General features: G+C 43.0%; 1 protein-coding gene across 1 annotated transcript in view; it reads right to left on the bottom strand.

Annotated features, from left to right (window-relative positions):
- Window positions 1–18,244, bottom strand: part of LOC116427989 (amyloid beta precursor protein binding family B member 1) — a 201,438-nt gene that overhangs the window by 10,429 nt on the left and 172,765 nt on the right. The window contains exons 5-6 of the mRNA XM_031978999.2: window positions 5,596–5,754; window positions 1,342–1,571 (exon numbers count right to left, since the gene is read on the bottom strand). Of these exons, the coding sequence (XP_031834859.1) occupies window positions 1,342–1,571; window positions 5,596–5,754 (389 nt within the window). The remainder of the gene's footprint in view (window positions 1–1,341; window positions 1,572–5,595; window positions 5,755–18,244) is intronic.

The following is an 18,244-nucleotide window of genomic DNA, read 5'->3' on the forward strand; positions in this document are numbered from 1 at the left end:
CGACGCAACACCTTCACGCCCACGCTTCTATTTGCCGTGCATCGATTTTCGTGACGTCCGTTCTTTTATTTAATCTTTCATTTCGCGTTGTTTCATTTGCTGCTTAAAACGGTTAAAATTAAAACGCTCCGGAAGCATCGTTCGTGTCGGACGATAAATAAAAATTGTTAATTTCCGTGTATAATCCACGCTATATTCTGCGCCGACTATAATTACGTCGATTTTCCATCGCGACACGGAGTTAGTTAACACGGCGGCTAACGAAGCGATCGCGGGATTGTCCATTGATCTCTGTAATTGCGTTACATGTCCCGGGCGACGCGACTATCGGGTGGAACTATTATACGGTGCTTGTAACTATTTCATTCATAATGCAAAACATTTCAAAGTGAAATTATGTCAGTCACAAGAGCAATAAGGCACTAATTTGAACATTCACGTTCGACAGGATAATTAAACCCTTCACTTCTGTATATCGAGCACCTTTCACGTTGCTCTGAAAACGATTTGGAGCAATCTGAGGTCATCGAGTCGGCTGATTCATCCTATACTTTCAATTATTCACCGTCTTGCTGCTACTAATACTAGATATTGTTCTCTTAACGTTGTCGCTGTTACTCCATTAATTCTATTAATCAACGTATCAACATTCATTTTTCATAGATTACAGTGACCAGAAAATCTCATCATGCTTTCAATTAACTTCAAGCACAAATTTCACTTTATTAGACTAAACTTTATTGAAGTATGCAAAAAGTATGTCTACGTTCTTTTATTCGTAGACATATTGACTATTATCCATAACCCTCCCATTTCCCGATTCATTTGTCAATACCACTTTCGAAATTTGGTGAAAAATATTTTACAAAGATAAGACACGGAATTCATCTAGTACAAACGACCTTTTAACACTAGATTTACAGAACCCGTTAATTTAACGGACACTGAATTCTTCAAACATTATTAATCAAGAATTTAGGTAATTTCGATCGATGTAATTACGAGTACACCTTGATTATGCGAATTAACTCTTTGCACTCCGAATTTCTTTTGCATTTTTCCCTCAGTAACTCTGTATTATTAAATTCATTCGAAATGCATCTTAAAAAATAGTTACTTTCTAGAGAACAGTGTAAACGAGTCTCACTAATAACACTGAAAATAGCACAACAATATAATCTATTTTAAAAATATCTCGACAAAGAATCACGCCGACACAGGAGCGCAAAGGGCTAAATCAATAAAGAAAGGGCTTTTCGAGCACAACTGAATGTTTATCTTTCACGTGGAACATCCTCCTGAAAAAGGAAGAAAAGAGATGATATCGGTATTGATACCCACCCTCGTGCTTCTGCCATCCAGGCGGCAGGTTCTCGTCTTTGTCCTCTGAATCAGTGGTATCCACCTCGGACGGCTTCTCCTGTTCATTGTTCTGCTGAGCGGCGTTGTTCTTTTGATCCTTCGGCTGTCTCCGTTTCACGGGCACAGCGTACAGCTCGCTGTTCAAGCCGCCCTCGACGTGCGGGACTCCGCCCATCTCTGTCGTCTCGTTGTCTGGTTTCTCGCAATAACTGCAACGCGAACGCCGCCGGATTACCATTTTATTGCCGCGAAATCGCTTCCCTCTCGTTAACGCAAACAATCGTGCCCGCGTCGCGTCGCGCAGCGCGAAACTCCGTTGCGGAAGCGGTACACAGCGCTCGAAAGCGAAGCAACAGGGATCCTGCTCGAGCAAGCGGTAAATCTCAAGTCGATGAATCTCCGTTTCGTCTGTTATCAAGCATCGGGTTGTGCAAGAAGAAATAATGAATCATAGAAACAGAGAAAGATCGGTCTTTCGATTCGGACGAGTATTGCGTTGAGTAAAAGACGCACTGTTATCCCGTGTGCATTTATTCTAACGTGTTCCGGACAAGGAAATTACTCTTCTGAGAATTCATAATTTTTTAACATATGAGTCACTTGAACAACCGACTTGCAATTGGTAATGGATATCTAATAGAATACGAGGAGCTAACAATTCGTCTTGTCGGTAGATTCTATGGATTCCTCTCGGATTAAGCAACAGTTTAATAATACAAAATAATGAATCATTGAAACAGAAAGTAATTGTTTTAATTCGAATGAGCATTGTATTGATCTAACGCGTTTCCAGTAAATAGATTCTTCCGAAAGTTTGTAACTTTTAAAAATACGAATCACTTAAACTATCGACTTGCAATTGATAATAAAATACGTATCGACGAGTGAACGATTCGTCTCTGATCAAGTATCGGATAGTAATAAAAAGCGATGAACCATTAAAATAAAAATGAATCGATGTTTTGATTTTAATCAATGAAATATGTACTATCATCCCGGGTGCATTTTAACGCGTTTCCGATAAAGAAGTTCCTCTTCTAAAAATTTGTAATTTTTGAATGTACAACCAATTAAATGTACAACCAGTCAAGCAATCGATTTGCAGGTGATAATGGATATCTAACGGAATACGTGTCGAGGAGCTGACGACGATTCGCCCCGACAACAGGTTCGATGGATCGCGTCGTCGTTAATATTTACTTATCGCCGCTGACGACGCGTCCGGTATGATAAATCGGGCTCCCCGTGTAATTGGCCATCGGACGGATCGTGAAGTTTTATTGATCACGCGTCGGCATCGACAGAGACGAATCGCGTATCGCTTCTAATCGCGTATCATCGGGACTGCTTACCGGCGCGACGCGACGCGACGTTTATCTATGTATGCAAGCGCAACGAGGCGAGCCGGGGGAACGGGGGGTGGAACGGAGGAGTTCGTAACGGAATCAACCCTTGTTAAACAGCACGAAGATTGAGTTAACGGCGGCCCGTAACGACTCGAATCGGAACTTGTTGCCAATTTCAAGAGCAGACCGCTGTGCGTGCGTTTTCAGAGCTGAATCGTTAATTTCGATAGTTCATTGAAAGCTACGAAACGGAAATAATATTCGAAACATTCCGATATTTACTCTTTTCCTCTGATCACAAATAAAAATGTGATTCAATTTACTTTTCGTTTGAAATATAAAACAATTTCTCTTCGTGGTTTCACGTTCATGTTATGTATTTATTAAACAACCGGACTATATCAAGACTTTATGGTTGTCATGTCTACCGACGTGAAAAGGGGAATAACGGAGAGTTTCATAAGCTTCCTTTCTTGCATTACAGTTTTATTATATGTTCGAACTAAGCTGCAACGTTCCTTTCAATTCTTAGTTCTATAAAATTGATTATGCGGGCATGTGCACAAGCATTCGTAGTTTAATAACAACAACGTGAATACTGCATTCGTAACCATACCGATGCAAAAGGAAGCAACATAAATATAAGAATCGTATAACATTCACCTATACAAACTTCTACGTTAAAGTGTAAAAGGAACATATAGTAATACAAAGGTTTATACCATTATAAAATCCAACATTTCCAAAAGTACATCCATTAAAATAGATTATCTTTCCTTAAACGAACTTTCCAAGCAAAATACCAGTGAAATTTGAAGTTTAATACATTTGCAATATTAAAATGCGTAACGCGAAGTTCCCGATAATTCCAACTTAACCGGAAATGCCGTAGAAACTACAATTTTCAGAGAGGAAGGTAAAATGCGTGATCAACGACAAAGATTTATACCATTATAAAATCCAACATTTCCAAAAGTACATCCATTAAAATAGATTATCTTTCCTTAAACGAACTTTCCAAGCAAAATACCAATGAAATTTGAAGTTTAATACATTTGCAATATTAAAATGCGTAACGCGAAGTTCCCGATAATTCCAGCTTAACCGGAAATGCCGTAGGAACTACGGTTTTCAGAGTGGAAGGTAAAATGCGTGATCAACGCGTACGGAGATCTACGGATAGAAAAGTTCTACGTGGAAATGGCGAAGGCACCGGCGAGGTGGAACGTTTCCATTCGCGATTCTACTTCCCAGGGAGTTTGATTTCCACGCTCGCGGTCCGCCCCACGGGATAAAAGTCTATTCTTCCGGGGCGCGCGCCAATTCGAACGCGCCTACCCACTTCCTAGCGCGGCCCGCGGCTGGGAGGATCGACGGGTAAAACTCGGGAAAAGTCAGTTTTACTTTCTAATGCGGCCGCCGCGGAAAACCGACGAGCTTTATGCGAAGAATTTTCACTTTATCTCTCCGGAGGAGCGAACGCTTTCTTCGCTGCTCGTTCTTCGCGGGGAAACGCGATCTTCCGGTGGCTCGGCAGCCAGCGGCGGAGATCGCGTCCATTTTTGTTAATCAGTGTACGTCCTCGAGTTCTTAACCCTAAGCGTACCACGTGTTTTTGTGATGTGACTCTTAGTCGCTTATGAGAATAACAGGAATGCTTAGTGTTATTGTCTTTGTAGGGCCCAAATTTTAACAGCTCAAAAAAACCTTTGGAAACGCAATATGATATAATGAAAAAATTTATGTAAAAAGTTACTCAAAGTCACATCGTGGTCCGATTAGGGTTAAGGAATTTTCGTCGTAATTTATCATCGACTAAGCTTCCATTTTGTTGCTGTGGATTTCGTTCGTGTTCCGAATTTTTAACACGTGCGCTACCAGCGTCAGATATTTGTGACGACTGTAATTTTATATTTGACATAATGAAAATGAAATTGATTCTATAGATATTGTTATTAGATATAAACTACGTTATATTTAGGAACTCAATGACTCAGTTTCAATTTTCTAATATTTTGTTTAGAAGATTTATTGGATCGAAGGAAATATTCTAATTGAGGGGACCGTCACCGAAATAAGCGCTGGTAGAGAGTGTTAAAGGGTCTTCCTACTTTTACCGTCAAATACACTTTTCCCAAGTTCGTTGAATTGAAATTTGATAGGAACGTATTGTCGATGTTAGTAATGATCAAGTACCGATAACAGAATTTTCTAATTGTTTTACATAGCTGCGTGATTACGTGTGTTACATATATACGTTACGTTGTGCAATAATTGGACGCGAACGTTATAAATACACGATTTATTTTTACCGAGTAAGGGCAAGGTGTAGAGGTTGTTTTAAGAGCCAACCCCGTTCAGTATAAAAGGAACTGATATTTACTCTACGAATGATATCGCGACCGGAAGGGACCATTAATTTTTCGCAGCGTCAAAGCAGGAGGACCCATTAATTACGAACACGATACCGGTGACACGAGTTTCGCGTTCCCCTGAATAAATCTCCGGGACACGTAGAGAACCCTCGAAACGGGCGCATGCAACGCGTCTGCGGCCGCAAGTTTGCAGCGCTGCAGCGTGGATGGGAGATGGGGCACAAAGATAAGCAATAACAACAACAACAACAACAACAACAAGAACTCGGAGTTTCCTACGGAGCAGGCTTCGAAGCGAGGAGGAACGATCGACTACAAAAGCTACTGATTCCAAATGGAATCGTCGAATCAGTTCGTTAACGATAACGCAACAGCAGCAGCAGCGGCAGCAGCAGCAGCAATGAGGTAACAACAATAACAACAAAACGGTGAAGCAACAATTGTTCGACATACGGTGCAGTGGTAGACTAGAGGAAGGGAGGCAACCAGTGAAAGACTCTATTCGTACGTACTTTCTCGAACCGGATAGATTGGCAGCGTCAACCGAGTCCGCGGTTCCCGACTGAAGGGGAGGCAGAATCGAGGAGGAAGACGCCGACGACGATGATCGAAGATTTCCGTTGAGGGTGTCGTCGACCAGAGCGGACTCCGCTACACCCTCGCTGCCGTACCTGAATCAGCACGTTACCGAGCGCATTACAAAAGGGAATCGATCGACGATGGAACACGGTGATTTCGGTGCGCCGTCATCGAATCGGTTCGGTTCTACCTCGTTTTCGTTGGTACATCGGTACTACAATGGTAGCTAATGAATGATTAGTAGTAACAATGATCGTCAGAATATTTTGTAAATAATATTCTATGTTTCTGTGAAATCAATCATTGCATCGGACTTCTGGAAAATTGAAAAATGAAATGAAACCGGTGGGAAATATGACTAATAGTAACAAACGTGTAGCTTACTTTTTAATATCTGCGAGTGCTTTTCATTTGATTATTCTGTATGGAATGTATCGGGGGAGGGGGGAATATTTTTCTCGCGAACAACAAATCCTTTTTTCTCGGTGATTCTATGTTATTTGCGAAGGACGTTTAATATAAATGTAAATTTAATACGAGTCCGTTCACGGGGAAAAAAGAGGGATACGCTGAAACGTTTGAACCAATTAAAATTGAATTAAGTGATCCGCGATTCGGTAATATGCAAAATGATCGGCTTGTAAATATTGATGGGAATAAATAAATTTCGTTGGCCGCGCAAAGGTATGTTGTCTTTATATTTTGATGCACTTCGGCGCGAGCAAAACGAGGAACAGATGCTGTCAATAGTATTTGCGCCCGTATTGCAATGGCAGTATTTACATTATCATATTGATGCCTCTATTACAAAGTCATGAATCTGGGGTAATTATGATCCGAACGGATAACTGTCCACCGGCCGCGTTTTGCATAATTAAACCGCGATTTATGCTCGTTCGCCGCGCGTCCGACATTTATACGTGTCAGGTTTCGCGATCATTTTTAGCAGATATGGATTTTACGCTTGTAACTCCGGTTGCGTTCCATAAATGAATTCACCACGATATTCCACTTTTGCGCAAATAACTCACTGTACGCTTACTGACGAAATATTTCATCGTCCCTTTAATAAAAAAACAGAATTAGAAATCATATATTTCATCGAAGATAATCAGTCTCATTTTATTCACACGTTATTCGGCAATTAATTCTGTTTCTCTGCAACCAATTTTAAATTAGTTACACAATCTCTATCGCATATATCTCATTGTGAACCATTTAGGACATTACAGGAACCAACGAGGTCCGACTTACACGGGGGCAATCTTTCAATCCAATATATCACACCGAAGGAAAAGGGTCCGGGGAAGTGACGCCCATTCCAAGAAATCGAAAAATACTGCAACAGAGGATACACCGGCGGCAGAAAAATTCAATTCCCCGGGGACGTTCTCGAAAATACGGTGAAAGTTCCCCCGGATGAAATTCCGGAAATCGATGTTATTTCCCTCGAATTGGTCAGACGGCGCTCGTTGTATTCTTCCATTCCCGTGATTCAAAAGCCCGATCCGCGCGGATGAGCCGGGGGCCGCTCGAAGTTCCCCGATTCTCGGCTGGAAATTCCGCGCGAACGACACATTGTCCCGGGAACACGCGAAACCCTCGGCGGTCTTGGTTAATTTCGTGCCGGGAACTTTTCTAATTGTACGATTTCCGCGGAAGTGTCGCGGCAGTTCGGGAAACCCGAGGAGATCCGCGCTATCCTCGTGAATGTAACGCGACCGGGCAAGTTCGCAGCTCGCGGAAACTTCTCGGAAATCTTTGAATCGCGAGATATCTCCCGGGACTGACGCCACGGTTCCGGGGACCCGTGTTACAAAACCGCGATTGCGTCTGACAGTTCCGTTCCGAGGTGCGCAAGTTTCCAGGATGTGACGTTTTCCTTTTAATCGAGGCTACCTCGATACCGAATATTATTGCTGTAATTAGCGTGACGCCGATCTCACGTGTTCTTTTCGCAAACGCAGGGAATCGGGAGTGGGATCGGTGTTCCCTTTTAGTCTCACGATTGAGCTGCTAGAAGTATCTCAATATTCTACCCGTAGAAAGTTAACGCTTCTTCTATGAAAGATGTTTTTTGACACCGTTGGAATTTTTGAATTCAAATTATTTTCCGAGTGTAGTCGTATATTCTGAACTGACTATTCGACTTTCTCAGTAACGATTATACAATTAAAACGTCCAAAATTCGATTGAGGACGAATGATTTAACTGGGAAAATAGTTTCAAGTGAAAATTTCAGGTGCCTTTTGACACGTTCGGTAGGAATAGTGTTAATTAGGTTTTCGATGTTTGTGTTAAAAGGATTAGTAACTTCTCTTTCGATGGTACTCTCGAAAGGAGTTGCATTTTTATAGACGATCAGTTTGTATAGAGAAATTCATTACAGAATCGTTAAGCAGATTCGAGAAAAACGAGAGATATGAATGATTCATCTCTGACGTAATCACTAAGGATCCGTTAGATCCCATGAATGATTCATAGAGCAACAGTTCAGCGTGTTCCGGGCTGTTCCTCTGTTTGCACTTTCGCTGTTTCGCGAACGGAGCACGGTGACCAATGGAACGCCGCGAACTGCCCCGAAACGGGCTCCCAGTGAAAACGGTACCGTCATTAGAAATTTTACGCCGACCGGGTACGACGCTTAGAGACGAACTTAACTGACCGTCACGGGGCGTTGCACGCCGCGCCGCAGAAATTACGCGGCTGCAAGGAAGTGCCATTTTAATTAACGATCGGGGAACGGAGCCAGGCACCGGCGTGGTTAGTACAGGGTCGCTAACCATGTCGAAGTAATTAAGGGATTAGCCGAGCGGTTTGCTGACTAACGCCGGCTCGCCTCTCCTGAGCGACGCTCGGCTCAGTCTTCAAACGATTCCTTCAAAGCCTGGGAATCGAAAGATTCCCGATAGTCTCCGGCTGCTTAGAGAATTATGATTCGCCAGCAGACGCACAGACATCGATGCTCTCGCTTAATCTCCCGTGGAGATCTTCAGTTCATCGTTTTCCGAGAGTTCGCAGGACCAGCACCCTCGGGCAACTTCTAATTCCTGCGAAGATAATTCCCTAACCTGGCTCTGAATAATTCAAATTTGGCACACGGTTACTGGCAGATAGAGTTAGGGGCGTCTGAAATGCGCACAGCATTCATTACGCGAGATTCAGCGAAGAACTCGAGTTTAACACTTCGGACGTCGAGCGCTAATCAGCTTGGACTTGGAGACTTTTGATCATTTACTTAACTCGAAGCAGCAGCGAAGTCGCGATAAGCCGGTCGGAATTATAGTTTATCATAAACTGACCCGGATCGCTTTTTCCGCGAAGTTTCGCTGCCGAGGACGTAAACGGAGCTGTTAAACGAGGGAAGTTGTCAATTTTCGCGGGGTCTTTAGACTCTGACAAGTGTCTTTAATCAACTGGATTTTTATGCTTGCCTCTCAGCTGGGAAAGATTATTATTAGTCATGCTGCTACTTAAGATCTCTCGTAATTTCTTAGTCGTATCTTTCGCCAGTAATGGACTACTTTCACTGTCTTTTATCGATCGCGTCGTTCCAAAAATTCGAGCCCCAAGTTGTTTGTTACTTTCAATTTTAGTCTTAGTTAGATCTTGGTTAGGTAATTTCGGTAATTTTGTTTTTAATTAATTTCTTAGTCATATCTTTCGCCAGTAATGGACTACTTCGACTATCTTTTATCGATCACTCCGTTCCAAAGATTCAAGCTTCAAGTTATTATTATCTTCGATTCTAGTCTTATCTATTTTTAGCTGGAGCACGTCCCAAGAAATTTTCGCGAGTCTCAGAGAAGCCTTCTTGAACCCTATCAATCTTCCAATGGCCCCGATCCTTAAGAAATATCCAAAAGGACTTTGATAAACCCCGCTGACCCTTATAGACCGACGATTGCCTGAGCCATAGAGCACCGGTGGCCCTTCACTCCTCGCCCGAAGAACGCGAGGCACGGAGATGGATTATTCAGAGGATTTCCGATTGCTTCTGACAGCCTGAAACTCGATCCTTTACCGGCCCGTTGCTCCGACCCCGGTGACACGTATCCTTCTTCTCCCCCGAGCTGAACCATATTTTAAGATGGCCGATGGACTGTCAGACTCTTCGGCGATATTAAATTTCTCGAAGGGTGGGACCGCGATAGATCACAATGACCGTCAAGCTGAAGGGCTGTCTGTGTACAGAGGACACAAATTATGGTAATACGCATAAAGAGAATTACTCGTCGAACACTAGCAATAAATTCCACTCAAACATCTAACCTCCCCCAGAATCGAATAACAAAGCTCACAAGGTTACGCCTTCATTTCCCCTATCAAATCAATCCGAAGAAAAACCCCGTATATTCCAATAACCACAACTCCACCTGAAAAATTCTCCTAACCAAAGAACAGGTACAACCTCCCCTTTAACTCTCTTCAAAGTACTCTAACAATCCAAACTCGCCCCGCTCCGCGCGAGACCCTCCGTCGTTAATAAAAACGTTACCTCATCGCGATTAAAGCTTTGACGGCGAGTCCGCTGCGTGTCGGCGTAATCTCGTGTTTTCATTTCGCCGGGGCTCCTTTTGAGCGTCGCCGGAGCAACCGGAAGAAAGGGGGTAGCAAACGCGGATAAGAGAACCGAGCACTTGGCAGAGCGCAGAGGAGAGCGCGCGGAAAGGAGAGGGACGCGGAGCTCGCGGAGTGTAGCCGAAGGGAGAAGAGCAAAGGAAGAGCGCGAGATTTCGCGCGGTCCAGTGGCCGGAGCTTAATAACACCGTTCTCAGCAAGTATGTGGGTTAGCGGAGGCACGAGTAGCAGCTTGGAAATTCGCCAGTAGTCGCGGGTGGAAGAGGAGGACGTCGACGCGCATAAATGCGGTCGTGCCGCGGCCGGCTCGGCTGATCGATCGATCCCTGGATGCCATCGTCGCGGGAATTCCCCATCGATTATTCCCCGCAGCGACACAACTTCCGATTGCTCCTTTGTCCGATCGCGAGCCGGATGATCCGCCCCGGAACGATTCGTTCCGCGGCTCGCTGCCGGATATCGCCGGGATTCCGCGCGTTCCGCTCGGCTCGGCCCGCGGCGCAATTCCCCGCGAAGTTGCCGCAACTCGCGGCGTTTCGCGCGTTCGAATTCAGCCGGCCTCTTATTATGTTCTCGAGGCCGCGGCGGTATGCGAGTCACGGGAACGACGGGTTCAAGGGGCGCGGGGGGCATCCGCGAGTGTCAATATTTAGTTTCTTTCGCCCACCGCGGGCCACCGCGTTCCTCCGTTGTTCCGCGGAAAGTTGTGCTTCGCTCGGAAATTCGAGAAACGGCCTGGTTCCACCGCTGGCATGTATATTCCAGAGGCAACTTTGATTAATCGCTCGTTTTTCAGCGGACCCGGTACTTCGCGCATGTGCTTTTCCATCGTCGCGACCGGACTCGTATTTGAAGTAGCTGTTAATTACTTCCTCGGGGATCGTTCTCGGGATAGAAATTTTTGATACTTTCATTTCGCGGTTGATCGAACGCCGAAGAATCGGTCGGCTTGCCGGGTGTAATTCGCGGATTTATGACGATTGGATGTTATCAGCGTTACCACCGGGAACCGGTTAATTAACTCGCAACAGGCTTCGAGTTTATTTCGTTCACAGAGTGTCCCAATGGAAAGTAACAGCGATAATAACGGAAAAAGTGATTTATAAAGGAGAACAACGGTAATCTACAGAATATATAGACATTTGGATGCTGAAATTCAATGAAAAACCGTGCTGCGCTAAGATAAACAGGCGAATTTACATATTTAGGCTAAACGAATCTCGACCCCGTCGTCCAATAGTTAAACGCTCGAGCTGAATGCAAATGTTCACCGCGGCAACATCTCCGGCATTTACAGCCACGATAATTAAACGCCCTCGGCGCGCGCGAGTCGCGATTAAAGATCTCGTTTCAGGCGGAGGAACTCGCTCGAGAAACGAATTCACCGGGACCACGGCGCGCCGCCGACGTTCATCGTCGTCTACGCTTCGAGTCGCTCTCCCGGCTGGAGTGTCGCTCGCTGAATTTCGGGATCGAGCCTCGCGTGCACGATCAAAGCGAGAGGAGATCGGATCGCGTCGAGGGGCTGGCTTGCCGATCGATTAACCAAAGCTATTCGCCCTGTTTGCGACCGGCTCGAGCGACTTACGCTAAACGGCCGAGAGGCAATGCAGAGTGCGGACAAACGGCCATTTTCTCGATAAAACTCGATAACTTGGAAAGTATGCGCGATAGGAACAAATGCTTCGGACAAAGTTGTAAGGTATGCAGCTAAACGTATGGTGGTTATATTCGTTTTTTACATTATGGGGTTGGTATGAAGGTTTTTCGGTGATTATGGATACTTTGCGTTTTGGTATCGATGTTATATAGAGGAACGGAATTTATTTGTAGGAAACTTTGATTTTTCGAAAATCGTTTTCAATTTTCGTTATGTGAACAGCCGAATTTGTCTATATGAGTGAACTAATGTTTTAGGAATAATAGGGAAATAAATGTAATTTTAATAAAACTATTGATCTCCACAATTTTCCATCTATCTTGCGTCGATTTTGATCGATGCCATTATAGGAACAGGTATCCAAATCCTTTGTTCTAGAAACTAATTGCAAACGTCTGTATGAGTAAACTTCTATTGTTCCACGAACAATAAGTGATACGATAAACGTTACTAAATCTATTTTTAATAAAACAATAAATATCCACAGTTTTCCATCTATCCTGTGTCAATTTTGATTAATACCTCTATAGGAATAGCTATCCAAATCCTTTGTTCTAGAAACAAATTACAAACTTCTACATAGATAAACTCGTATTGTTCGAGGAACCATAAGTTATACGATAAACGTTAGTAAATTTAATTTTAATAAAACTATAAATATCCACGATAACCTGTAGTTTTCGTTATATGAATACTGAAATTTGAAGGTGCTGTCGACAGGCAACGGAGGAGTGACAGGACTATAGCCTCGCTGCTCGAAAATCCTCGCACGGCGACGATCGCGATGAATATTCGCGGAACAGGCGGAAGAAAGCTGCAGAGGGAGGGGCTTTGAATTATAAGCAGCCGTGTAATAAGGCCGATCGCGGCGACTGAGATCGGCTGTCGGCGGCTCGTAATTGTAACCCACCCGATATACGGACGCACGCCGCCGCCGTAACTTTCAGCGAGGTGTAATTAAACCCAATTAGGTCGTAAGGTGAGCAACTTCTGACGCACCTGGCTGAACCGTAAATTACACCGGCAAGTTCTCTGTCTACCGCAATACCATGATTACGGTATACGCAGTTTCGCAATTTCTGGCCGGGCCCTGGCCCCGGATATCGACGGGAATTAAGCATTCCGTTTACCGTCAACGACGCCCCTGTCGATCCGCTAATTGTTGCGGTCCGCAGCTTGTTCGCCGGAAGAAGAACGTTATCGTACGTAAGTATTTGGACAGTTATGGTTTCCGTTTGCGAGAACCGGATGAGACAGGAATATTCGGGTGCACGGTCTTCGATTGTAGATCAAGTTTTCTATCAATTATTCTATATCATAGAAACTATGGAATTATTAGGATAGGAAATTTATTAATTTGTTGGATACTGGATTTTGTAAATGTTGGTTGGCACAATTTTGTGTTGATTTTGATTGATGTCGTTATAGGAATAGGTATTCAAATTTTTTCTTTTAGAAGTTTTAATTGGAAACGTCTGTATGAGTGATTTTCTATTGTTCTAGGAACCATAAATTGTGCGATAAAAGTTAGTAAATTCAATTTTAATAAAACTATGGATATTCACAATTTTTTATCTCTTGTGTCGACTGTGATTGATGGCATTGTAGAAATAGGTTTCGAAGTTCTTTGTTTTAGAAGCTCCAATTGCAAATATCTATTATTCTAGAAACCATAAATTGTACAACAAATGTTAATAAATTTAATTATTCTATTAATAATAAGTAAATTCAATTATCGTATTGATAATATTTAATAATTACTATAAATATCCATAATCTTCTATCTATCCGCCGATGAATAATGTCGTTAATATGTAATTACTTTTCCCCTGAAATTTTTGTGAAAGAAACTCGAATCAAAGTGCTGATACGTTGATTATGAGGAGAGGTGGTCAGGATCATTGATCGAGGCGGTCGGCGAGGGAGGTGCGAGTCGAAGATAGCGCTTCGGATAACCGGACCTAGGGAGAAATCTGCTGACAATATGATACAATCGGGATAATAGGGGGAAGCTAATTGGAACGTTTGATTCGGCTTTGAGGAACTTACCACCAGACTGAATGTCTACCCGGAGCCTGGCAGTAGAGAAACAAAATGTACTGGCAATGCGGATTGCCATTTGGAGAATTAGATTCGGAATGCTGCAATCTAGTGCTGTGTGTGGCTGCTTGCGAGGTATATTAGCTTGGGAACAATGTCAATAGAGTTGGCTTATGGTATTACGCTGAGCGACAGGATACTGAAATCAAGACGGGTAAGTAATCAAGATGATGTGCATTGAATTTTACGGCAAGAACAAAGGTACGCGTATCTGCATAAAATAATAAATACAAGTACGTAGAATTTATATATATCTGTGTAAAAAGTAGGATAAAATTACAAATTATCGAAACTGCAAACAAACCTGAGGCATATAGATATAGAAACCGAAGGTAAATATCGACTCCTAGAATCGCGTTTCGCATATTTTTCTGGCGAGGTAGAAAACAGAATATCGTATGATCGTTATCTCGGAAAGGTTTCGCTAACAACTTGATTCGATCGCACACGTTACCGCGTCCATTAAAATTCTCGGTCCGATGGACGTTATACTGATGGTCTCCGATAATTCCCAATAATTTATATATCCACAATAAACACATTAGGCAAACAATCCTCGGAGATAACCGATCTCGTATCGTTTCCCAATAACGGAAAAGAGGAGGAAACTTATCATTCCTGGAAGCAACAATCATTGTCCTCGATCAATCAACGCAACCCCGTAGATCAATACATCTCGGTCATCGATTATACCCTTGAAAACGTGAAATTATAAGTTGAATTACAAGTTACATCAGCACACGTCTAATTAGAACAAGGTAACTCAAGCTCGAACTTCCATTAACGCATTAAGCGAATCAAATATTTCTCAACAATTCTTAAAACGATTCTAACAATCACATTAAGTAATAACCACGTTTCCAATGAACATCTCCACTCACCTCTCCATAAAACAAAAAACCCCAAACGTCTTCCATCACATTAAGCAAACCAAACAATTCTCAATAATTCTTAAAACCATCCCAACAACCACATTACCCATCACCCACGTTTCCAATAAACATCTCCACTCGATCTCCATAAACAAAAAGAAACTAAACACCTCCCACCAAATTAAACCAAATAATCCTCAATAATCTCAAAACAGCCCCAACAATCACATCAACCAATAACCACGTTTCCAACAAACATCTCCACTCACCGATCCGCATAAACCAAAAACCACCGTCTTCCATCAACAACATTCAACAGTTAAAAACTCCCAATCTCCCGTCAGCAGCATGTAACAGTCGAAACGCGCCGATCGGCGTCTCCGGCCAGCAACGCGTCAAAGGAGGTGGCCGCGTGGCCGACTAATTCATAGCGAACTCTAACCGACGTTCGCAGGTGGAAAGGAAGAAGCATCGCGCCGCGTCGCGTCGCGTCGAGGCCGGTGTCGCGGAAGGAGGTGGGTCGGGGATGAGAAACAGGGACAAGTCGAACGGCGAGGGAGAAAGGGGTCGGCCGGGGGTTGCCAGTGGAAATGGAGAAAAGCGATATAAGAAGAAAGAGAGTCGTGTACGAGGGAAACACCGCGTACGTGGGCGTTCGTACGAAGTACAGTGGAGTCCGTTGGAAGGGGTGGCTGACGGTGGGAAGGAGGGGGTGTGCTCTTCTCCCTAGCCTCGATCAATACACACTACCGGTAACCCCTGCGCGTCCCGCGTCGTCCCTCGTCCGTTTCACCCCTGACACCCTATCCCCCGCCCCCGTTCCATTTCGAACCGACTCCTGCCAGCCCGACGGTTTAGACGGCCGAGACCGGCGCGGCGGTGTGTCGTTTAGCCGCACTCACCGGCGCGAGGCGCGCGCGGGAACCGGGCGTCTTAGAGCACGTTTACTGTAGAGCTGCGATACTCGATTAGAGCGGCGACGATAGAGCGGAGTAAGGAATTGATGAGGTTCGCTCTAGCGATGGGAGCGTTTGTGTTCGAGGGATGAATAAAAGTATGATTAGCGATCGATCAACGATGCGAATAATGGGAGATTAACACGTTCGCTGCAAGGGTTAGATATTCGTGACGGTTGTAATCCTAGATTTTACATAATGAAAATGAAATTACTTCTGTGGATATTGTTATTGGAAGTTATGAACTGTGGTATATTTAGGAAGTCAATGGTTCGTTTGTGGTTCAGTTTTCTGATATTTTGTTTGGATGATTTATTGGATTGGAGAAAATATAATTGAGACCGTCACCGAAATAATGCTGGCAGCGAACGTGTTAATGTTTACGTACTTTTTTCGTGGTATCTCAGGAGGGTGGTAATGATCGTTTTTTAATGAGTTTTTTAAGTCTGAATTGTAACGCATTTTGAGAACGTAGTTTGAGACACTAATGAGAGCTAATGAGAAAACATACGTAAATTAAGAAACAAAGCCATTTTATACAAATATTTCACATATTGATCATTACACCAAACTTAATATTATCTACAACTCTTTGTAATTTTATTATATCAAATCAAATGATAACTGAGAGTTTTAACCCTTTCTTCTCGAAAGTTTCTCACTAGAAATGTTTAACATCTTTTGACAAAAAGACGATATTCCTTGAAACTAACTCGAAGAGAAATCAGAAGTACATTGAGGAACAAGATTAACCAGTTAACTGTGGAATTTAGTTGGAAAAACCTCTCGTTCTGCGCGCAATAAAATCGAAAAATGGTGCGTGCACTCGTCGAATGCACGTAGAGTATATTTTAACGAAAGATCAAAGCGAAACAAAGAATAACTACATGTTTATATGAAAAAATAAAGAATTCATTCAGAAGAATTAGTATCACGTCAAGCTTCGCGATGACCTGTATACTCGTCAAACACGGTTAACTAGTTAATTTATTCCAATATTTACGGGTGCAAAACGTTAATAAAAAGCGAGACTCGTGACGAAGATTTCTAGATTAATTCAACAACAATCAATGTTGCTCATTTTCCATGGATCAAAAAACAACTGCTTTGCCATTACCAATGTGTTATCCTCAAATGAAATTTCCACCTGAAGTAGAACGGAGAATTTTCTTGCTTTTCTTTCAAATCGTCGATAGTAGAATATTACGCGAGCTTAGTAGCGAGAGTAAATAGTGCGCCAAGGGGTTAACAAGAACATAGTTTCACGAACTTTTCCTTCGTAATCCGACCATCTGGACCGCTACGCGGCGAAAGGGAAAACCGATTAACCGCGCGTGCCCACATGCTTTCTTTTGTTCGCGACGTTCCCCCGTTCCGCCGCGCACCCCTTGCCTGACCGTTGTCCGTCTATCGTGGTCCCACGTGCTTCGTTCCTGCCGGTTAATTTTTGCCCGGCTGACTCGGATTAGGTCTTCCTCGGATTTCGGAGGTGTTTCCTTTTGGGGCGTGAGTTTGTTTTCGGCCTCGCGAGGGAATTTCGGTCAATCAATTTGGGAAAAGAGCTGTGGCAAAATGGAGGATTTCGGAATTGAATTTCGGTCGACTAATATTGTCAAGGTTAATATTATGATTGACATCGTCTCCTGTACACTTCTAGCGAAATAAGGAAAACTGGAGAATTAATGAAAATCACTATCGAAATTCATCTATTTCGGTGACAAACCGAGTAGTGGTATCAATTCGCAATTTGTCGGAAGCTAATATGATTTTCCAGCGTCGAGTTAATTAAATCAGCGCGGGAAGAATTATAATTGATAATGAATTATCTGATAATCAGATAATACTTAATTAGATAGGAAATCTAATGAACGCTGGTGCGATCACGCATCAGCAATAACCGATTTCTAATTTCCAATGGTAATTATTATAGTGTACGCCTATCGTAGTACACGCATTAACCCTTTGCACTCTGATTTTCCACACATCCAAATTTTCTACTGAGAAGGAAAATAAAAGATCGAAGGAATGTTATAGCATTTTTCATTTTCATTAGAGATACTATAAAAATTAGTTGCAGTTGCTGATAAATTACAGAACCATCTGGAGCGCTAAGGGTTAAAAATATCTTGACAAAGAATCTGCGAATAAAACTGATTTAGCGCGAAGGGTTGCATCAATAAAGAAAGGGCTGTTCGAACAACTAAATACGTATCTTTACTTGTCAAAACTGATGTCGAGTCACGCTCGAAGATCGCAAAGGGTGAATAAATAACCTTTCAATTTTTCAACGAAACCGAGAGAAGCTCTGTATATTCATAAATATCAACGAAGCTAACATACACTTCATCATATCAACAAATTCTAACGATATTAAGAAAACGTTTTACCACGAACGAATAAACTCCAGCGAAAG

This window comes from Nomia melanderi, chromosome 6 (assembly GCF_051020985.1).
Source record: "Nomia melanderi isolate GNS246 chromosome 6, iyNomMela1, whole genome shotgun sequence".
Taxonomy (NCBI): domain Eukaryota; kingdom Metazoa; phylum Arthropoda; class Insecta; order Hymenoptera; family Halictidae; genus Nomia; species Nomia melanderi.